The following is a 22,293-nucleotide window of genomic DNA, read 5'->3' on the forward strand; positions in this document are numbered from 1 at the left end:
GCTTAAGGTGTATCTTGTAGATGAGTGACAGGGCTGCCTGTGTAGTTTTAGATATAGGGTAGACAAGGCGAGGATTTGTATGGGACTGTTTGGACAGGAATGATCCTACCTTCAGCAAGAGGTTGGACACCCCTGGAGGTCCCTTTTAGCTTCGTTTTCCTATGACGCCTCCCAAGCTCAATTATGCTTGTATTGTGGGTTGAGAAATGTCTCTAAGAATAAGATTACATTCCCAGTCACTTGTGCAGTTGGGCCTGTCTTTCCACCATGGGATTGACAAGGAGCTTCACAGCCTTCTGGTTTGCACATCCAAGGCAGACTGCACAGCCATCGTCTTGGCCCAGCCTCCAGAAGTGCAGAACATTGGCTTAGCTCATGCTTGAGGTCCCTTCCAGCCCTGCGAGTCCACGGAGACCGACAATGCTGCTGAGGTTTTGGGGAGGAGCAGACAATCCCTTTCTACAGGCAAGTTAAGAGATTTCCAGGGTTGGGGGGGGCAAGACACATGCTGCCTTTGCCATTAGCAGTGCATAGAGAAGCAGAGTGCAACCTCCAGAGTCTAGCTGGGACACACCTGCCCCTGGGAGGAGAGTCCTGGGGGGACACGGTGCTCTGCAGGCTGATCCCAGCAGTGGTCACACACTCATGGAGATAGTTTCATAGTAGCTAGAGTCGGAAGGGACCTAGGTAGATCATCTAGTCCAACCCCCTGCTCATGAATGGTTCTGTGGATCTGAGCAACCCAGCCGCTGATGTCATTTTTAGAGAGGTCTGAGAAGCAGGAGAGGGGGACGCAGAGGAGCAGGGTTGTGTTGGGAGTTGGCTCTGCGGCAAGCAGGGGGGAGGGCTGGGCTGCTGTTCTTACCACATGCTGATTCAGCTGCTCCCATGTGGCTCAGCCCTCAAACACCACGCATGGGGCAGGGATGTGCCCAGGCACTGCCCGGGGAGAGTTTACAGGCGTGGCTGCCTGAGACAACAGTATCTGCCTGCTCTGGCCAGGAGCCAGCAATACAACTTGCACAGGCCACAGTGTGGGAAAGGGGTGTGCCCCCAGTGTGTGGGCAGGGCACCCTGCGTCTGGGAGAGCACCCAGGCCACCACCTTGTGGTGATCCAAAGAGACGCATTTCAGGGGCCATTGCTCCAAACCTGACCAGCTGACAGTTTCTCACGAGCCCAGTAACACTTGGGCAACCCTGGGCTGTGCACGTAAACAGGCAAAGGATTCCACTTTGCCACGTTGATCACCCTGGGGATCCTCACCGACTAGAATTGGGTTCATCCCCCTAGACAAGCTCCAATAGCAGCTGCAGCTGGCCCAGCCACCACCACTAGCAGGACAGCTACTGCCCGGGGCAGCAAAGTACTGATGCATGCGCTATTTTTATGCCCTCCACACCTCAGTGCCTGGTCCTCTCCTCTTAGCCATCCCCAGGCTGGGCTCCCAGTCCCATTGGTGGGGGCCTCCCCCCACTTTGCACATAAGCTTAGCTACCTTATAAAAGAATATCTGCCACTGGCGATTTTTTACTACAGTCTCCCTGGCACGCACAAGGGCCAAGGACATCCCTTCCACTCATGTCCTCCTCTAGTGGAGCTGGAGGACTTTTTCCATACACAGGTTCTTTCAGGCTGCGGAGGCCCGCTCCAAGGACAGGATGGTTGCACTCCCTTCGTGGGTCAGTAAGGGAAGTCAGCAGGCTACCCCTGTTGCAGCACCTTGTTCACCAAGGACAGGGCTGGTAGGAAGTTTGAGCCGATGGGCGCAGCAGCTCACAGTCAACCTACAGCAAGTGAAGCGAGAGGGCACGGCCAAAAACAAGGCAACACCGAGGATCTACACGGTCTTTTCCAGTTGCAAGATCTTCTTGAAGCTTCCCCTGGATGTCCCCTCACCAACTCCCCCTGCTTTTGAATCCCATTAGTCACTCCCCTTATTTCTATAACATATGTAGAGTCACAGACCAGGCTGGATTAATGTACTTCCTGCTTTAGCCCTCCTTGCATGAAAGCAGATGGTAGCTACTGACCAAAGAAAAAGCCTTTGGCTATATCAGTAGGAGCTTTCATTTGACAGAAAGGCAGGCAGGACAACAGATGCTGAATTAAATGGCAGTTCTACACATGCTCCATCTGGTGTATCCCACCTTTGTTACACAGCATTAGGAGCCAAACAAATGGAGCAAATAAAGCCCCAAGAGCAAATGAGGCCAAAATAAAGCAGCAGGGGATTGAGGCACCAGTGCTATAAGCAGCCCAGGGTGCCTACTGACACACAAGCAAACTTGGCCCCCTTAACAGTCCTTCCAACGGTAGTCCAAAAGCAGGCTGTGTGCCTGCAGCCTTGCTGTCTGGCTTTGTTCCCCACCTCTTCAGCCAGTCCTCACAACACAAAGCAATAATCCTTGGTCCAAGCAAATAAATAAACACATAAAGCAAACCTTCAGCCTTCTCTCCCAACATCAGAAGGCCCTTCCAAAATGTCTTTTAGGTTTTGGTCTGCTTCATGCCCCAAAACTGCTCCTTCCCCCAGCCAGAGCTCCTTGGAGGCTACCTGCAGCTAATCACTCACAGCTGGACTCCTATTCCAGGTGTGATTGCTTCCCTTAAAGGGCCAGACTGCTCTGTTACAAGGGCTCTCAGTTGTTCTTGGGTGTAAGCTGTGCTGCAGTGAAATGAGAGGGTGAAATTGTCCCTACTGCTTACTGAGACAGGCTCAGAGGCAGCGGGAGAGATTCAGAGCACCATGCGAAAGCATGGAGGGCCACTCTAATGCCCTGAGCGCAGTGATCTGCACAGGACTGTCATGGAGAATAAAAAGCACATCTTCACAAGAAACCAGGTCCTGGGTTAGATGATTGGGATCCATTTAAAAAATAGTAACTTAAACCAAGTGGATCAAAATACTAAACAGCTGGGCAAATTAGAAATAAAATTATTTGTAACCTGAGCCAGGACATACAGTCTTGTTTCTTGCCAATACTCCTGGATCAGAAACCCATCTTAGCTGGAATGTGGACTGGAAAACTGGAGAATCCCCCAGGTCTAAAATCTCAAGGCATGTCTATGTTAGAAATATTATTAAAAATGCATTATCAATAGCTGTTAGCTCCCATCAATAGTGTTGTCCTTTGAATAAGCACGGCTGCCAGCCCTCCTTGTCTCCTTAATGAGAGAGGGAAGGGGGGGGTTGGAAACTGAAGGAAAAACTCCAAGAGCTCTCTTTGTTCTGCAAATTTACTATCTCTTTGTTACACTAAATCACACTTTCTTTCATGGCTCCCACGGTTCTTAGGCTAAGATAAGAATAATTGCCATTTTAGCCTTCAGGTTGAACCTTGAGTACCCTTGGGTCCCTTTTGAGCACGCGTAATAACCTAATACATATTAAACCTATCCGCCCCGCATACTTAAGTAGTTAATTATAATACACATGGGATGCATGATCTGACGTATTCTCATGCATGTTTGTATGAACCGGAAATGAGTTGTAAGAGTTCCTGTTTCTGTACACGTGCCAGAAGAGAGGGGATAAAAGCCTGCTAATGATTGTACTGGGGGGCAGAGGGTTTTGATCTTTTGTCTTCTCCCTCTGACCCTATTTGCAAATATATACCTTTTGTCTCACCAACAATGTGTGCCTAAGGATTTGTTATTCAATGAGCCTCCAAAGAAAACGAACCAAGAGAGAGTTTTTTTACCTCATCTACATGTGCATTTTAATGTGCATTACCCTATTTTAATGCACATTAAAGCATTACTAAAGTGTGCTTTTTAGTTAGTGCTCATTAAAATAGGCTAATGCTCCTTTTTCTAGTACTTCGCAATGCAGATACTAAATTTGAAGTGCATTACTTAAAGCACATTATTGAACATCTAGATGCACCCTCAGAGACTGGAGAGACCCCGAACCTTCCAGTACAAGTTAAAATATGCATCTAAGGCTAGAAAAATGTTGTGTGACTTGATATTTTCCATTTTTTAAAAACATTTTCCTGCACCTTGGCATTTCCTGATTGTACGGGAACCAGAATGGTATGGTGAAAGAATATTCTCAGGATGTTTCTGGCTCAGCTGGAAGCAGGGAGTACATGACTGAAGAGCTGGGAGTGGGTTCACATGAGGCTTTCCTACCTCAAGGGTCCAATATCAAGAAGGTTGCTTTGCATAACCTCCAGAGAAGTATCCCCCAGCCTTTCTGAATCTCTGAGGCTACCTCTGCTCCTGCAGGGATTTCAAGCTGTTAGTGATGTCTCATTTCTTCTTTTTATCTCTTGGTGACACATGATAGTCTAGTCTCCTAAGTGTATAAGGGCACAGATCAGTGGAGCTGGGGGAATGCGAGGTCTGCCACACAGCCCCGAGATGGTACAACAAGTTGGGCATGGAGGCCAAAGATGAAAGGTGCACATCCTTTCACTCTCAGCTTTATTTACAGACACAACAACATCCTGGGGTTTGGTGACAAGAGCAAACAGCACATCACAAAGCATTTGCCCACACGGAGACAGTGCTACCCCTGCAGTGAAGTCTTCACAAGCCCGACTGGTTGGTGCCTCGGGAACTTGGGGGTTGTGGGTTCATGCAGGTTCTGTGGCATAGGGAATCCAGCTGGATGACCAAACAGGAATGTGCCTCTCCATGCCTGCGCCTCTCGTCTGCCTTCCACCCAGGCAGTGTCTATTTCCATCGGCCACCAACCATGCTCTTCCCACGGGCAGCCTTCGAGCTGGAAGGAAAGCAGAGAAGCATAGGCTGAACTGTGTCCATTGAAGAGGACGCAGAAGGACATGGGGCAGAGAGAACAGCAAGTCTAGGTTCTTGAGCAGGGCTCTAAGAAGCTCTCCTCTCTGCCAGCTGGTGAGAGGAGGCAGCTGAAGAACTCTGCAAAGAGATGGAGAAAACCTCTGGGACAAACTTCTCTCAGGCCTGAAGCCTTTCTTGATGGAGGGGGATGTTGCACACCTTCTTTAAAGTCAATGGAGCAACACTGAGTTAAGCCAAGTAAAAATCTGGTCCCAAAGCTTCCCCAAGTCAGCGCAGAGAGAAGCCATATTTCTTTTCAGCAACAGATTCCCAACACTGTGCTGCATCCTCCTGCCTAGAGATATATAAATGCCTCCCTGCACAAAGGCAGCAGGAAGAGGTCTCCCAGTCCTACCAGGCCCTAGGCTTGTACGTCTCCTTCAGCAAGGCAGAGGCCAGGTCTCTACTGGAAGAGCTTTGCTGATGCGGTGAGTCCCATAGAGCTGTACTGGTGAACCCTGAGTGCGACACTGTCAACAGAGCACTTTTGCTGGTGTGGCTAACATCAGTTCTTCCAGGCAAGCAAGCTCTGCTGGCAAAAGCCCTTTGATGACAGTATAACTGCATCCCCCCTGGGGCTTGGAACAGAAATGTCATCGAAGTTATACTTGTGACAGATACTGCTATGCTGACAAAGACTTAAAGCATAGACCTGGCCTAAGTTCCTATGGATCAAAACCTCAGCAATGCCTTCACGACTTCCAGCTTGTGGAGGTCAGCACATCTAGTCACAAGGTAGAAACCGTCCCATGTGATCTCAGTGACCAATCAGACAGCTTGTCCAGGAAGCAAGCTCCACACAAAATAGTCTAAGGCAGTGGGGGGCTAACCTTTCTGGCAGGCGCGTCCCAAATTAGCCCTGCACCCTCCCTGAGGGTGGCTCCAGTCCCTGTCCTCTGCCTGCTCTGCTGCTCTGCTTTCTGCTTCTCTCCCTGTGCTCCCTGCCAACTCTGCTACTTTGCTTTCTGCTCCCTGCCCCCTCTCCGGTTCGCCACGTGCCTCACAGAGGGGCTGCCTGTGCCACCTGTGGTACCCATGCTGCAGGTTGGCCACCCCGGGCTAAAGTGTTAACATTTTGATTGTAATCACTGAACTCTTAAAACCATAATGACACAGCAGGAGCCCAGCTTCTCTCTTGCTCCTGTCTGTCATCTTCCTGCCCCCTCATCTTTCAGAGCGGTATGAAAAGCATCCCCATCCAAACATGCCAAGCAGCCCATGGAGACAGACAGCTGCCTCCATGCTGCCTGGGCCACTCCATCTACTCCCCCTGGATCTAGCTTTGCATCAGATCTATTTGCCCTTGCAGCGTGTCTGCAGTATCACCAAGCACACAGATAGCCATGCTACTCACCATTTGCTGTAGGGATGATTCATGTCAGGGATAAGAGAAGAGAGGCTTGGTTTAAGCAGATCAGGGTGCTTCCAGCCAGCACATGGGCTGAGTTGGGTGTACCTGGGATGTCTGATGGGGCATGGCAGGAGGGAGCGGCTCGAACAAAGGCATTTACATCTGTCTGGATTGAACATGGGCTGATATCTTGGGGGAACTAGGAAAGACTTCCTAGCTGCTGTGCTTCCCTAGCCTCCCTGGCACAAGGGATGCTGATAGGAAACCAGATCCTAATTCCTCTTGGGGTTATGCTGCTCTGACAGCATAATCTTCTTGACCTGATCTTACCCAAAAGCACACTCCACTCTCTGCTGCTGAGAGTCAAAATGCTTCTGCAGAGGGACCTGACTTGGGCATGGGAGAGGGGCCAAAATAGGCAAGCCATGAAGATGTACTAGAAAGAGCTGGGCACGTTTCACCCACAGCAATGCTGCTGGTGCCAGTATGCTCTGTCACTGGCTTCCAACATGGGAGGGGTACAGCCTTAACAACTGCAATGCAACCCAGAAGTGAAAGTCATCTCAGCCAAGGCTTGGTCTTAAAAACCTCCAAGGATGGAGATCAAACTCTCTGGGTAACCTGTTCCAGTGCTTTATTACTACCAGCCTTGTGAGAAAGTTTTTCCTAATATCTATGGAATCATAGAGGAGATGAAAGGATGGAAAGAAATGAGAAGTGTCAGAGAGGATGGGAGCTAGGAGAAGGGAGAGGAATAGGGGAAGAGCAGAAGAGTCCTGGCTCCTGCCAGTTTTACCATCCCCAGGCTAGACCTGGTATGCTTGTGAGCATGGTCCAGGGATAGGAAGACAAGGGAGGATGAAGGACGAGATACAGGCAAAGAAGAGAAGTAAATGGAATTAGAGGGAAGAGCAGCAGCAAGGAGCAACAGGAAGAGATGATGATGTGGGAAATGAAAGAGAAATGCAAATGGGGAAAAATTACTCAAGGAGAGAAAAGAGCAGGCAAGGAACAGAGAGGGGCAGGGAGAGGGCAGGGGATGCTTGATTCATCTGAGGCTGGAGAAGCCTGGGTACTTACACTTTCTGGTGATCGCTAACACGATTTCGGAGAACATTGATCTGCAGGACAAATACAGAAATCTGGTAAGGCTTGAAGCTGGCAGCTTGTATGAGTTGGTGAGCAACATGAGGGAATGTGGGACTTCAGAAGAAGGTGAAGCAGCAACCAATCTCTGCTAATGATAACTTGGCCATAAAGTGCAATCAGCAGCCCCTTCCATAACTGCTAGGCTTCTAGAAAGGTAGGCTGGGACCCGAAGAACCCCAAGGTCTGTCTGTGACCAATCCACTTTATCCTCATCCCAGTCCTGGCTCTTCTCTGTTGCAAAGGACACTCCTGATCAGGGGACAAAACTGGGTACAGCAACAGCCCCAGCATCCAGGGCATTTGCGGTAGTGATGGGAACAAAGGCATCTGCTTCAGCAGGGGGATGTCAGTACCAGAACAATCATCAAGTCTCACCTCATATTTCTGCCTCTTGAATTTGTCCTGCAAGTCAAATTTCTCAGCTTCCAAGTCATAGATACTCTGCCACAGGTCCATGGCCTTGTCCCTAAAGGGAAAGTTACGGGACATTGGTGAGCAGGGAAAGGGTAAAGGGGAGATGGCATTTGTGTGCCTGTGCACCTGGGGAGAGCCATGTGATTTCCTGAACTGCACGCAGTTCCCTGATCCCCAAGTCCTCAGGAGATGGGGCTCTCTTTAGACTGGGGCCTGCTGGGGGTGGACTTGAACAATGCCCAGTCCTATGCTTCATTTATGCCACAGCAGGACTAGCTGATTTTTTAGGCCCATGTAGTACATCAAGCCACGCTTGTGTAATATTCTGGCATGGGAAAAAAGGTGCTGTGCTGTCTAGGCAAGACCTGCAATGCCTGCTCTACACAGCCAACTGGAGTGTGTCCCTTAGGCTCCCACGCTGAGCCCTTGTGTTGCTGCTTCTCATGGGAAACATCCCAACTGAAAATCCCGGCATGGGATATGAGCAGCCGTGGTAGGTTCCACCGGGAGACCAGAGGGCCTGGAGGTGAGGGCCAGGGCGGCACTTAGTGCATCTGCACCACAAATAAAACACTGTCAATACTGCATACAACCCTGCACTCCCAGTGCCTCTCCAGCCCCAGCTCCAGGACATCCCCTGCATCAGCACAACCATTTCATGCTCAACATCACAGATGGGTAGGGTGGGCATCATGGAGGACAGTCCGGTTGCCCTCTGTCCTCTACTGATACGAAACCGGATGCCTTTATGTCCCCTATTTTTCTCTTCAAGAGAAAAATAGAGGGCATAAAGGCATTGGGTTTCATATCAATAGAGGACAGAGTAGCAGAAAAACAGATTGTCCTTGTCCTCTATGATGGCCACCCTCAGATGGGTCAACTGGGCAGTCAGGGCTAACCCTGGTAGCATGAGATCCTCACACAAAGAAAGGTGTTGGAGGAGGAGCAGCCTGGGCAAGGGAGTTTAAGCAAGGAGTTGGGGAGTGACGGGGGCCAGGAGGTAGTGAGACAAAGGGCTTGTGGCTCAGACAAATGCCCCCACATCACTTTCAGCCTGTAGGAGAAGTGGGGTCACCCCCTCCCCCAGCTCCCTGGCCCCACTCGTACCTCAGCTTGTCTTCACTGAGATGGTCGATGTTCAGAGGTCTGCGCCGTTCACTGAGGATCTTCTTCTTCTTCTCCCGCTCTGTTTGCTTCTTCCCACTCTTCTTCTCTGTCTGAAGACACCACCAGTGAGCCAGAGTCAGACGGAGTTACCTCCACCCGGCGCTGGCTCTCCTCCCCCAGGGAGCCCCAACAGCCCTGGGGACAGGGAGGTTGTAAAGGGATGCCTAGCTGGATGGAGAGTCTCTCATCCGCATCTGCCTTGCTCCACCAGCCTGGTCCCAGATGCCCCTGTGCTATAAGCCTGGTCTAAGAGCTGGGACTAAGCAGGCCTGGCTTCTACGCCCAGCTCTGCCAGGGATCTGCTGTGTGATCCTGAGCATGGCCATTCTTCTTTTCTGTACCCGTGTTCCTCTTGTCTGTGAACTTTTTGGGCAATGATTGATTCTCCTTGTGTATGACTGGGCACTACCAAGCATGCAGGCCCATAGCCAAGGTGGGGTCGTTATGGTGGTAAAATACCAATAAGAATGGTTCATCTCCCTTGAAACCAGTGGTTCTCAACATTTTTAGCCTCAAGACACCCTTAATTAGACTCAGAGCAGCTCTTGGGAAATGTAAGTTCTTCGTTCTCGCTTGTTTTTTCTACAGAAAAATAATAGAGCAATTCTTCTGTTGCAAGAAACTCGGAAAGACCACTGCGGGTCAGAACGTTTTTAAAACAATGAACTGCTATTTGAAATCTCTGGGTTTATCTTGTGAAGCTTGTTTGCACACCTAACAGTGCTAACATGGCATGGCACCCTTGAAAAGGTCTCAAGGCACCTCAGAGTGCCACAACACACTGGTTGGGAATCACTAGGGTTACCATACGTCTTGGGTTTTCCCGGACACGTGGGGTCCTCCCATCTCCATCCAGGCTTTTTTTTAAATATCAACAAATGTCCAGGATTTTGCTCTTCTCTGCACTGAAGTTTTTCCCAGCACTTCCCAGCTTACAAGGAGCTGCTTGGGGGCTGGGGAGAGTGGGGGGAGTGCAACTGGAGACAGGGGGCACCATGTGCTCTGCACGTGCACATGCACCTGGCTGGCATGCAGCTAGGCAGGGTGGTGGGACCAGACCTGGCAGCTGGATGCAGGTAACTCTATGGGGGCATGGGCTGGCAACACCAGGGCTGGTGCCTGTGCTTGCAGGGGCAGGGCAGCTGGGAGACGCTGCAGGGCTGGAGGAAGCAGGGGGCTGTAAGTCAGGAGTGAGGGGCACTGGCAGGGCTGGGAAGCACGGCTGTGGTTTGGGAGTAAGGGGCACCAGGAGGGGCTGAGGACTGTGGATCAGGAGTGTTGGGCAATGCCGGGGAGCTGGCAGCGCCAGGGGCCTGCAGGTCAGGAGTGAGGGGTATCAGCAAGGATGGGGGAGTTGTGGCTTTGGAGTGAGGGGCACCAGCATGGTCTGGGGGGCAGGGTATTGTGGGTTGGGATTGAAGGGCAGCAGCAGGGCTGGGGGGGATGTACCTTGGGAGTGAGGGGCAGGGGCAGGGCACGGACATATCACTGCCCCCCCCAATCATATTACCCTCCTTCCCCACAGGTGTCCATTTTTAAAACTAAAAATATGGTAATCCTAGGAATCAGTGGCAAAAAGGCACTTGATAAACCACAAAGGAGACAGACCCTTTGCTCAGACAGTAATGTCACTGAACAAAACTGAAACAGAGAGAGACCTAGGGCCTTGCCTAGGGTCCACGCTGCACTGTATGTGGGAGGTCTTCAGCCAGAGCCTGGGGATGGGAGCAAGAAAGGCCCATAACAGGCCAGTACTGCTTAGGGAGTTGGGAGAGCAGGTGATGCTGCTCCATGTTATATGAGATGCTGCAGCAATGAGCTTAAAGCCTAGTCAGCAAGTGATGTCTACGCAGCTGCGGGGCCCATTTCTCCAGAGATGTTAGCAGCTCCCACGAGGCCCTCACAGCCATTTACCTTCTGCAGGTAGCCCCCAAAATGCAGCATGTTGGAGAAAGCCTTCTTCTTCCTGGCCTCCTCCTCGGCCTTCTTCCTGGCCTCCTCTTCCTCTTTGCGAGCTTTCTCTTCCTGCCAGAGTGGAACCAAAATTAGCGTCTGGAGAAAAGCTGGAGGAGAGGGAACTCACTGCTACCCTGGCCCCTGAAGGTTTATTTGAACACTAACCCACCCTGACCCTCCTTAGCTGCAAGCAGCATAGCCGAAAGCTGCAGCCTGGCAAAGGGGCCATGATAGACTGTCTGGCTTCCCTATGCCATGGCTGGCCAGTGCCTGGGTGTGCATTACCTTTGGGCTCCACCATCTAGGAGCATCACCTATGGGCTCTGACCTCCCCCATCTACAAAGGGAGTCACTATAATTTGAGAAGTAATAACATAATCTAATCCTGTTGGGAAGAATCCCAGCCTTAGCCCGAGCCCAGCTCCCCTGTTGGGATATGGTAGGGGGCTGGGAGGCAGGACACTCACAGCCACACGGGCCTGGCGCTCCTTCTCCCGTTCACTGCGGATCCGCTGCTGCTCAGCCCGCTCCGCTCGCCGCTGCTCCTGGGTGGGAAGGGCAAGGCATCAGAATAAAGACACCCAAGGGAGCCTGCTGCAAACATTTTCTTGGTTGCAAATGCCTGGGGTGCAGCCTGGGCCAAACAAGCTGTTTTCTGGGTCAACACAGTACTGCATTACCAGTGCCCCCTGCATGAACATCCTGACCAGATACAGCTGGGGGGTGAGTGCTGGAACAGCCCACTACCTGGGGTCCAAATAATCGGGACTATAGACCCATAGAAAGATAGGGCTGGAAGGGACCTCAGGAGGTCACATCTAGTCCAACCCCTGCTCAAAGTAGGACCTGCCCCAACTAGATCATCCCAGCCAAGGCTTTGTCTAGCCAGGGTTTGAAAACCTCCAAGGGTGCAGCTTCTACCCCCTCTCTGGGTAAGCTGGTCCAGTGCTTTCCTACTCTGCTAGTGAAATAATTCTTCCAGGTGGGATTTTCTCAATTCTGGGCTCCGGATACACCTGACTGTGACCTTGGCTCCCTCTCTCCCAGGAAGTTGGGTCTGCTTCAGCTTTCAGCTTCCCACATTATTAAGGCCCAATCCTGCTTCTAGTGCCTTTGTCAGGAGAATAATATCCCTTCACTGGGGGAGGCAGGGGGGTGGGGGTGGACGACCAAGAGCTCCAGCCTTACGATTCTGTCCTTGAGGAAGATCAGCTCCTCCTCTTCCTTCTTCCGGTTCTCAAAATGAGCTTCAATCAGGGCCTGCAGTTCATTCAGGTCCTTCTCCATGCGTTTGCGGTGAATGTCCTGCACGGTACATGGAACTCAGTCAGATATTGCCACCCCCTCTGGGATCAACAGCACTGGGGCCAGGTCAACCCCAGGACAAGACGATGAGCCAGCAGGCAGTGCTGGCTATATGCCCAGGGAGAGATGGCAGACATGGACCTGCATGTACTGGGTAAATACCTAGAGGTATTGGCAGCTATAGCAGTGAGAAGTGGGCTGGGTAAATACTCAGAGGGATGGAGGGAAAGGACCCCAAGAGAGCTTGTAGACTACTCTCTTCTGTATTTGCATCCCTTCATGGTCATGTGCAATTAAATTTAGTGCCAACCTGCTGGCCACCGCACTGAATCCGACTACTGACCCACAGAGCAATCTGGGACCCGTTAGACATCCACTACTCACATCAAAGTCCACTTTTTCCCCATCTGGGATCTTGGGAGGCACCAGGTTTGTCATAAACAGTCTAGAAATGAAGACAGAAGAATAAGAGGGGCAAGCCTAGGCCAGTCTAAATGCTGCAGTACAGGGACTGGGGATGGCTGGTGACCTTTCGGGCAACCTCGCACACTTTTATTTAAGAGCCTCACTTTCTTCCATAGCAATGTTTAAACCCTTTCTCAGGGTTCATGCGTTTTGCCTGCCTGACTTTGGATGAACATGACTAACTGCCTCTCTCTGCTGACGGTTCTGGGAAACTTTAATCGCGTGTTCAGGGCCATAACTTCATCACAGCTGGATAAGTGTGCCCTATGCGCCCCTTTTCCAACTCTAGCTGGGAGAAACTTGTTTGGGGTTGATTTGACATCCAGACAGCACACCACTATGGAGCGCTACAGGAGACACTAGTCCGTATATGTGAATTCACTTGTGTGTTTGGGGGTTTCATTGCCTATTAGCTTCCTAGCGTTGTCAGGTGTCTGGGGGTCTGGATGCCTCACTGATTGGGATTTTAGAGAAATATCAGGGATTTATGGACTGTAATCCCTCAACAGTCAGTGAGAAAGAATTTGGCCTTACACGGGGAAAAGTGTTCAAGCTTTAGGCAGTTAAAAATCTGACCAAAAACTCATCAAGCCCCTGTCACACAGAGGGCTTGTACCAGTTCTCAGCACAGGAGGATACTTGCTTGAGGCTGCCAGCTAGGATGCAATAGTGGTTGTGGGTTGGTTTTTATATTTTAGCCACATTTTTCCAAGGCCAGTGAGGTTCCCCACTTCACTTCTCCGGGGCCACCAAAGGGCAGGAGGAACCTCAAATCACAATCAAATGGGGCTGGCTTGGAGCCCTCCACTCAGAAGTAAACGGCTCTGTGTCCTCTTGCTAGTCCCCAGTGCTGCTGAGCTCCCCAGTGTCCATGCCTTCATGGCCTCCGTGAAATATAGGCAGGGAAGGTGGGGCTGCAATGTAACTCTGGGCAAAATTCCCCCTATGGACAAGACAGAGAAAAGCACAGGTGCTGCAATTCTCTGGAGGCATGGTTTTTCCAGGGCTGCCTCAGGCTCCTACCCGCAGCTCTGCACAGGGCCAAGTCAGGTGTGTGCACATGACGGGTACAATGACAGGAGTCCCCAGGGCACAGGTAAGGGCAGGGCCTTGCAAGTCTAGAAAACAGATGCAGCCTTTCAAAGGAAACATGAGGGGACCATGCTGTGGTCAACTGAGATGAGCATAAGCTGTTAAAGAGCACTGATATTATATCTGTCCTGAGGGTTTCGGTAGAGACTTTACTAAGCCAGTTGCTTCAAAAAAAAAAAAAAGCAATAAAAGGTTTTGGAGGCAAACATCTCCCTCTTTAGCTCTGGAGGAGGCATACTGGCACCAAGTTACAAATATGGGAATCTTAGCAGCGCACCAACACAATATTTGGAAGCTCCAATCAGCACGTGTCCCTATCCTATACAGCAGGGCTGTCACACTGGTGTGGTCCCCTGGGCCAGATCTGGACTGCAGGACTCTCCATGGAAGGGAGGTAATATTGTCCTACATATAATAGAAACGGAAGCACAAGGAAAGGAGACGTTTGTCTGGAACAGATAGGGAGCACAGCTGGGGCTAAAGACCACCAAGTATTCTGGCTTCCAGCTAAGCCTCCTGGCTACTAGCCCATGTTGTCTAATGCATTAAGATGCCCGCATCAGAAAGAGAGAGTGCTTTTGCAGGAGGCTCAGAACTGCACAGTCATTACAATGGCCGCAGGCTGCTGCAGGTCCTTATGGAAAGGCATTTTTGTTCAGACCCTTCTCCTTCGAGCCTGCCCACACGAGAAGAGATTCTGATGGACCCGAGTATTCCCATTCCTACTGCTCGCGTTTCCATCCAAAACCCTTTTGTTCTGCTGAACCCCTCCAAAATGAGAACATTGCCCCTGCCCCAAGCGCAGCAGCAGCCTCTTTCCTGCAACGGTCAGCAAAGCAGAGTGCACGTGCCTCTACCGCAAGTCAGTGCACAACCCAGCCATGGTTATGGAGCAGTATTACCACAAGAGCTTAGAAAGCTGAGCCTACCTGGAGACACTAGGAAAGGTTGTGGCCAAGCGATGGGGTACAGGGACAGGGAGTTGGGGGGGAGGAAAGGAAAGAACAGGAGACGGTTTAGAAGGACGTGGCCGTCCCGTGGGCCCGCAGAACCCCGTCTTCACTTGCTCCTTCTATCTGCCAGGACTCCCAGAGGTTCACAGGATGTTCCCATCCACGTTCCTGCCTGTGTGGGAGGATCCAGGCAGACAGCTGTCTCATGAGAGATGCTCAGATGGCTCCAAGAGGATGCCAGCGCTCTGGCTGCACTGGGGAATGTGCAGGAGGCTCCGATTGCACCAGGAATGCGCAGATGGTTTCCAAGCGCCACAGCCAGCAGGGAGGCTTCAGCTGTGCCAACAAGCATGCTTGATGCCCCTGAGGCTCCAGGCCTGGATTTGGCCTTCCTGCTCCTGTTCTCTTTCTTTAGTTTCCTTTCTCCCCCCTCTTCTTTTTCTGTTTCTCCCCTCCCGCCCGCAAAATCTCAAACTACCTGCTTCTCTTCCATGCTCCTTTTCTATAGCGTTCTAGCCCCGGTCCTCATCCCCTTTGCTATGCCCAAAGTCTATATACACTATGTTGTACTGATTTCACTGCGCAGAGCCTTGCTCTGTAGCAGAGAAACCCAGTTCCAGGCATCCCACCCATCCTGCTAGACACAACGCAGTTCCACTTACTTGGGCCTTGGTTTTGCCTCTTCTGCTGCTCCATGGGAACAAAAGAGAAACACAGTTAGCGGCACAGGGATCTTTGTCTCGCATCTAGATTTGAATGCTGGGGAGGGGACAGTGCTTCAAGTTGTCTTTGCTCCCTCTTGTACAGCAGCTTGCAGCTCCTGGAGAGCTGCAGCTAAGCCTACTGTAAGAAGTCATCTAATGAGGCATCAGACCATCAACTTAAGACAATAGATGGGCCCAGGCTGCCAAATTCAGGCCAAATTCAGGCCCCACTCTTCAGATCCTGGAGGTCAGGTCAGACTCTTTTCCTACTGCCTGTATTAGGATCGGAGCTGGCTGGAGCAGTGTCTCCTTGCTATCCCACCCTTTGCCCAGCTAGTGTGGGTTGTGCATACAATCATGTAGTGCAGGAGCACGGGGGAAGTGCATCCAGTCCATAAGCCAGCACAGGTGATGGCACTAGCAGGGAACACAACAGATTTGCTGGTTAAGACCTGGTAAAGAGCACCTAACAGGAGGTTGGGGCTTGCAACTCCAGCCCAACTGCTTGGTTTGCCAGAGTGAAAGCACCTGAATGGATGTGGTAGCCAGTGGGCCATCCTCTTTGTAGCACTACAGTGACGGCACTTGGCTCATGGGACCCAGGAAAAAGTTCGGGCGCCTCAGTGACAGGGAGCATTTATAGCCCCTCATACTCCTGCCCCTGCCTTTTGTGAACATGGATGATGTCTCGCTCCTTCCCCTAGCTTCCTGGGGCACCGGGCAGGACAATATATTACCTTCCCCAGGCTCCTGCTCTCCACCTGTAGGAACACAAAATATTAGGTCCTGGCCACCTGCCCTAGCTGCACCTTTGTGGCTGACCGGTGCCAGTCCCAACACATGCTTCCATTCTGCATGGGAGGCTAGCTTGGTGTCAGCCTCTCCTGTAGGGTGAGTCAGCTTGGACACCTGTTTTTTCCCAGCTTATTTTAAGTGCCTCCACTTTGGGTCTTTGGGATACCTTCGGTTTCAATGCTGAGCAAAAAGTGCTTTATCAGGTGACCCCTGAAGGGCCTGTGGGAGTTTGTTTGGCACATATATCATGCTTCTGTACCTGTCCCATTTCAGCCTTCATGCTCTAAGAGTATTGCGGGCGATGGTAGGAGGGTGGGGCAAAAGGTTGGGGTCATAAGCTTCAATATAGCAATCTACAAATGGAGCTAGGACAGTTACTACATGCGCTTCCTTCTAGGCAAGGCAGCAGAGCCACAGGGATCTCAATCCTTGGGCTGTGCAGAGGCTTATGACAACACATCCTTCATGTGACATCTTGGGGCCCAACACTGCATCCCTCATCTTCTCTGACATGGCTGGGAATGCTCCACCATCTTGCAGGGAGCATGTAGTGGTTTGCAGGGCTGTGTTTTTGGTCCTTGCATTTTCCTCTGAGCACTGAGGGCAGCCGCACCCTAAAGACAGACCTGAAAATTGGATGTGGGACGAAACCATGCCTTTCAGTGGGGCTTCAATTAGACCCTCCAGATTCCCACCAGAATAAGACCTGGCTGCTTCCAAGGGCTTCTGTACCTCAGACCAGTTTTTCCTTTGCCTTGCTAGCACCTGAACTCTGAAAGCAGAAGAATTTCTCTTTTCTTCATTTGAGTGAATTCCTCCTTGGACAGCACAAAAGTATATGGCTCTCTCCATGTGCATGTGGGGAAGGGTGCTGCACAGGGGGGAAAGGTTGAGTGTCTCGCACCACAAAGGTCAGAAACTGCATGAGTAGCAGCAGTTAAATTTAACCCTGAAAATCTAAGTCGTATGAATCATGTTTGCCTAAGTGGAGTGAAAACAGGGACCATGCAGGCCAAGAGGAAAATACGCCTATTCTCCCACTTGCTTTACCTTCTTCTGCTTCCTTAGCTTCATCTTCATGTTCTATTTTAAAACCAGAAAGGAGAATTCAATCAGATACTTGCACAGAAGCACATTCCCCCAGCAAGGGCCCTGTGGTATTCCTAGCATGCTTCTCATAGCCGCTGTGGAGTGCGCTTGCATTGCTGAGATTTTGCTATTGAGGAATCCTCATAAAGGCAGCTGTGTACCTCCTCAGGGGGAGACCTGGTGCTTTGGCCAACTTCAGAGGGGCCTGACTGTTTTTAATCTTTGGCACAGACATTATACTCTAGCTTTAAGTCTGGAAATGAACATGCTGAGGAAAGTCTCAGGCCTTTGAGTGCTGGAAAGATGCCAACTCTCTTTTCTTACTTGTCTTATTTTAAGTGTAGATGGTTGGTTTTGTGCTGGGGAGGAGGGACAGAGATAATGCAGTGTCGACCCCTGAATCTAAAGACAGAGAGCTTTTCACATTGCTTGGCACTGAGTTGACTTGGCTCTTAACACCAGTATCTGCTCAGGGCATTGGAGATATGAAGAATTTCACACTCAAGCACAGCCATGTTAAGGAAATCCTGACCTCGGATCTAGCCCTCATAAAACACCTACTCCACTGGCTTGAGTGTTGTACTTTTGGTACAGCCCCAGCTTGACTGACTGGCTCTCTAGCTCAAGCTGGAGAGTTTCCTGCTTTTAGCTTGGTTAGTCCCTGGACCTGACCAGTCTGGTCACCACTGCACAAACTAATAGGTGCACAAAGTGGCAGGAATAGTGAGAACCTAGGCTGTACCCTGGGGGAGTTTGTCTCTTCTTGGAACGGGCTGATTCAGCCCATTCCTCCTTGTCCAGTAGAAGCAGGTAGCTGGGGAGCCACTAGACCCTGGGAGCATCTCTGATGCACAAATCCTCCCAAGGCTCCCTGTCAAGTGGTGCACTGGGGAAACCCATAGGTAGGAACATGACTTGAGCTGCACACTTGTACAAGGGAGTAAGACCTCCCTAATCCAAGCTACCAGTGGGCGTGTCTACACATGGTTTTACATGTGCCTAAATTCAATTCACATTAGCCTAATGCGCATTAAGGCAATTTAGGCACACATCTACACATGCACACGCTAAGGCACATTAATGTGTGTGTGCGGACCTAAAGTTAGTCCCAAGTCAATGGAGACATACTGTGTTAATGTGCATTAATGCATCTACACATTCGCAGATGTGACTTAGCTATTTGTGCATACATTTGATACCTGTTTTATGGAGGTTCCAATTTAGACTCAAATAACCTAAAATCACCATTTTGAAGGCGCATTAAGGGTGTGTACATGTAGACACACACTCTTAATGCACCTTAAATTGGGCTAATGTGCATTAAATGCACATGTGTAGGCACACCCCGTGGTTAGGGAATGGAAGAGTAAGGGCTTCATTTCTCTCAGTTATCAGACCAGAAATAGCACAGTGGCAAAAGTCACCTCTTTGATGTCAACTACAGTACTCTGTTTGTTTTAAATATGCTCAATCCTGCGAAGTGCTTACAGCAACCACCCTCAACTCTCACTGCTTACAAGCTGGCTGTGGGTGCAGCTCGGTCTTTAACATCAGTGCACTGCTTGCTACATGTATGAGGGTGAGCAGAACTGGGACATAGTATTGGCCGAGAACCCAAGGGAATGGGTTAATGGCCAGAGATCTTAAACACCTAGAGATCAAAACCAGAGATGAGCTCTGAAAACAGCCCAGAGATCAGTCAAACCATTGAACATTGCAGCCAGCCAGAGCCAGCTGGGCAGAGAGCAGTCTTTCAGCAGCTCCACCACATACCTTCAGCCCTGGTTTCCTCAGCCTCCTCTTCCACCTCCTCTATTTGCTCTTTTTGTTCTGCAGAACAATGTGCAGGATGAGATGAGCAACTGAGGCTCCCAAAGGCTAGCTAATAACATGCAACCCATCCTAGGGAGCTGGCCATGGGAGTGACAGAGACAAGAGACAGGGGCAAGGGAAAGGCAGTGGAAGACGGATGGGTAATGGTTCAGATCAGGGTTGTCCAACTGATGGCTTACAGTCTGCATCCAGCCCATGAGGGTCTAATATGTCCCCTCTCCTCCCCACCAGGCTCTTGTCCAGCTGCCACTCCACTCATTACTTCTGCTGCTGTGGCAGCTGGGGTCTCTGGGGCAGGGCAGCATCTTGGGATGGGGCCCAGCAAACCCACTGCCTGCATGGCAGTAGATGGGGTGTGGAGGCTCACGCTGCCTGTACAGTGTGGCAGGGGGACTTGAGCTGCTCACACGGAGTGTGACCCCCACTGCATGAGGCTCATGAAGTTTGCAGCCAGGGGCCTGCCAGTGGAATGGTATGCAGCCCCCAGCTGCTCAGAAGCTGGACAGCCCTGGTTCAGGTACACAAGACCTTCCCCTAAACCTCTACCCCAAATCCATGGTTCACATTTTTATCCCTCATTTGTATGATTCTATCCATGTCAGGTTCCCAACATGAATAGGAGTGGCCACGTGCTATCATGGGATGCCCCAACAGCATTTCCAGGGGCCTGTCAGGGCCACCACAGGGCCAGCTGAGTCTAGGTTCATCACTCCTCAAGGCAGGAAAGAACAAGACATGAAGGAAACATATGGGGGCAGGGAAGGGGACAATTTCATTGCTCTCCTATGCTGTCCTCAGTCAAATGAAGAGATACCAGTGGGCACTAAAAGTGGTGGCCTCCAGCCATTAATTCGACAATCTTATCTTGCGCTCTATTTATAGCACTGTAATATCTTTCCACTGGAGGAAGGAGCACTGCGACAAGAGTACTCTGGTGCCATGCAAGGGCTACTGGGGTCAGTGGCTCCTTGGAGGGCATGAAGGACTAGCAGCCCCAGGAGGAGAGTAAAAGAAACACAATGATGGAAGCAAATACTAGATGAATTTGGCAATGGGATGAGAGTTAAACACAGGAGACCAGAGTGGATTCACAAGGCATATCAAGCAGGACTGAAAGAGGGAGGAGACGAGACAACAAGTAACAACAGAGGAGCGATGGGGATAAGAGAGAGGTCACATTCCAGATGACGGGAGATAGAAGCACGTAGGCGTATAAGTCAACCCATGGACATTCCTTATGTACAAGGTTGGCAAGCAGTAGAGAAATGAGATTTAAAAAAAAAAAAATTACTACCGTCTTCCTCCTCTATCCATTCTTCCTCTTCTTAAACGTGGGAAACGTGAAAGGAATAGTGAAAAAAGTTAAATATCTTGAAGCTGTAAAGAATCTAGCTCAAGTGTCCTCTAAGAAGACGACTGGTATTTCATTGATTTGTTTCACGGTTCTGTATTCTCTAGGTTTCTTAGTGCTTATCATATTCTGCCATGCAGGTGTAGCCCAGATGTCAATGAAGTCATAGAGGAATAAAGCTTTTTCTACCACATCCACTTTGCATACGCACACTTGCACACGTGTGCTCACACAAACCTATGCATCTCTGCTCACGTAAGTATAGGCATGCACATGTACTCACACATCCACACATACTGTCAGTCACATGCCCTCCAGCAAATGCAGAAAAATCTACAAGATGCACCCGTTTTTAGTTTCTTCATTATTCTGAAGCAGCAGCAGGTTCATGCTGGACTGTCGTTCAGACAAATCAGTCACAACTCCAGCCTCCATTTAGTTATCATGTTGGCCTCGGTACTGCAGACAGACACGAGCTGGAAAAGCTTGGAATCCTGATTTTTTCCCTTAGTGCTCAGATTGGAGGATTTAGCTCTTGCCTGTCTCCATGAGCAATAATCAATAAAGTGAAGGCCAAATGTAAACTCCCTAAGACTTTAGATAATACTGTTCAATGTTGGAGGGCTGAACTGGGACACAAATGGCCAGTGTATGTTGTACCACCTTCACACAGGGACAAGTTTTACTTCAGCCAAACACCAGCTGAAACAAATCTGCTTGAAAATGGAAAGAATAATCACAGGACCTTTCTCTACAGTATTTATGCATCTTTCTCCATCTGCACTTAAGGAATAGTCCACCCACCCTAAGCCGCTCAACAAAAAGAAAATGAAAGCATTTCTCTAAGCCAAAGTATATAATGAAGTGATAGTCCTCATGTCCCTCCAAACAGCAGGGAAAGACCTACCTTCCTCAATACAGTCCTCTGTAGAAAAAGAAAGTGGGAGGGAAAGAGAGATATAAACAGGTTATTGAGATTTCACTGACCATTTTAAAGGTTTGATCTGTCCTGATGGGACTGAAGAGGCTCCAGATCACCTTACCTTCTTGCTCTCTGCAAGGCAGAACAAAAAAACCATCAAATCAGAATGACTGGCTACGGACTGACACGCTTGTGTTGGTCGTTGGTGCATTAGTCCTCCCACAGCTAACTCAGTCTCCCTCACTGAGACAGGTAACACTAACGTTTTTGCCCCTATTGCTATAGGACAGCAGAGATAGGATGGACCACATCTGTATCCAGGTCCAAACTTTCCCCAGTTCTGGGGATGGGTCTGTGGGGTTTGACCTATATCTACCACTAGGGCCTAAGTGCTGGTAAAGAGAGACACAAAATCAAAACTTTAAATCAAATGAAATCATCAAGGCTTTACATTTCATAGCAGAGACAGACCTCAGGGACTGCATCTGAGAAGATCCACCTTTCAATTCACAACTGTCACTGATTCCCAGTGTGACCTAGGGTAAGTCATTTGATCTCTTTTTTGGGCCTTAGCTCCCCACCTGTACCATAGTGATTCCCTTCTTCGACTCTGCTTATCTTGCTAATTTGCACTGCAAACCCTTCAGTGCATGGACTGAGCTTCTGGCTGAGTGGCTGAACAGCCCAATGCACAACACTTCTCTAATCTCAGAGAGGGCCTTTGGGCACTCTTGTAATACTGTGTTTAAAATAAGCATGACTTTTCCCCCAGAATGACTTCAGTCTGGTTGGTGATTCTTGACAGGGCCCTGTAATAAGCAGAACGGGCTCTGCATGGGACAATATGGGCTTAGAGAAAAAGCATTTCACTCAGCATGGAAGCTGTGAGAGGGCTGGCATTTGAAAACAGGACTCTTACTCTTCATATTCTTCAGTGAT

General features: G+C 50.0%; 1 protein-coding gene across 5 annotated transcripts; it reads right to left on the bottom strand.

The window, feature by feature from the left end:
- Positions 1-4,413: 4,413 nt before the first annotated feature.
- Positions 4,414-21,357, bottom strand: TNNT2 (troponin T2, cardiac type). Of its 5 annotated transcripts, none has more exons than XM_090025617.1 (14): positions 21,340-21,357; positions 20,376-20,405; positions 19,022-19,078; positions 17,210-17,242; positions 16,102-16,125; positions 15,323-15,344; positions 12,535-12,595; positions 12,034-12,150; positions 11,313-11,390; positions 10,804-10,914; positions 8,830-8,939; positions 7,684-7,774; positions 7,240-7,280; positions 4,414-4,731 (listed from the first exon to the last, which is right to left on the bottom strand). In XM_090025617.1, the coding sequence occupies exons 7-14, from the start codon at positions 12,586-12,588 to the stop codon at positions 4,683-4,685; spliced, it is 651 nt and encodes a 216-aa protein (XP_089881743.1). In that variant the 5' UTR covers positions 12,589-12,595; positions 15,323-15,344; positions 16,102-16,125; positions 17,210-17,242; positions 19,022-19,078; positions 20,376-20,405; positions 21,340-21,357; the 3' UTR covers positions 4,414-4,682. The 5 variants fall into 5 exon arrangements, with proteins under 5 accessions (XP_089881743.1, XP_089881742.1, XP_089881746.1 ...); XM_090025616.1 differs by having other exon boundaries at positions 15,323-15,347; XM_090025620.1 differs by lacking the exon at positions 20,376-20,405.
- Positions 21,358-22,293: the final 936 nt, after the last annotated feature.

Source organism: Crocodylus siamensis, chromosome 13 (assembly GCF_052110815.1).
Source record: "Crocodylus siamensis isolate JL-2025a chromosome 13, ASM5211081v1, whole genome shotgun sequence".
In the NCBI taxonomy this organism is placed as follows: domain Eukaryota; kingdom Metazoa; phylum Chordata; order Crocodylia; family Crocodylidae; genus Crocodylus; species Crocodylus siamensis.

Bases quoted from the DNA above. Each gene is read 5' to 3' on its own strand.
- TNNT2 (XM_090025620.1), bottom strand. From the start codon at position 12,588: ATGACAAACCTGGTGCCTCCCAAGATCCCAGATGGGGAAAAAGTGGAC. The intron at 8,940-10,803 runs GTAAATGGCTGT...TGGTGTCTTCAG, and splicing joins TTGGGGGCTACCTGCAGAAG to ACAGAGAAGAAGAGTGGGAA. The intron at 7,775-8,829 runs GTACGAGTGGGG...CTTTCCCTTTAG, and splicing joins CTCAGTGAAGACAAGCTGAG to GGACAAGGCCATGGACCTGT.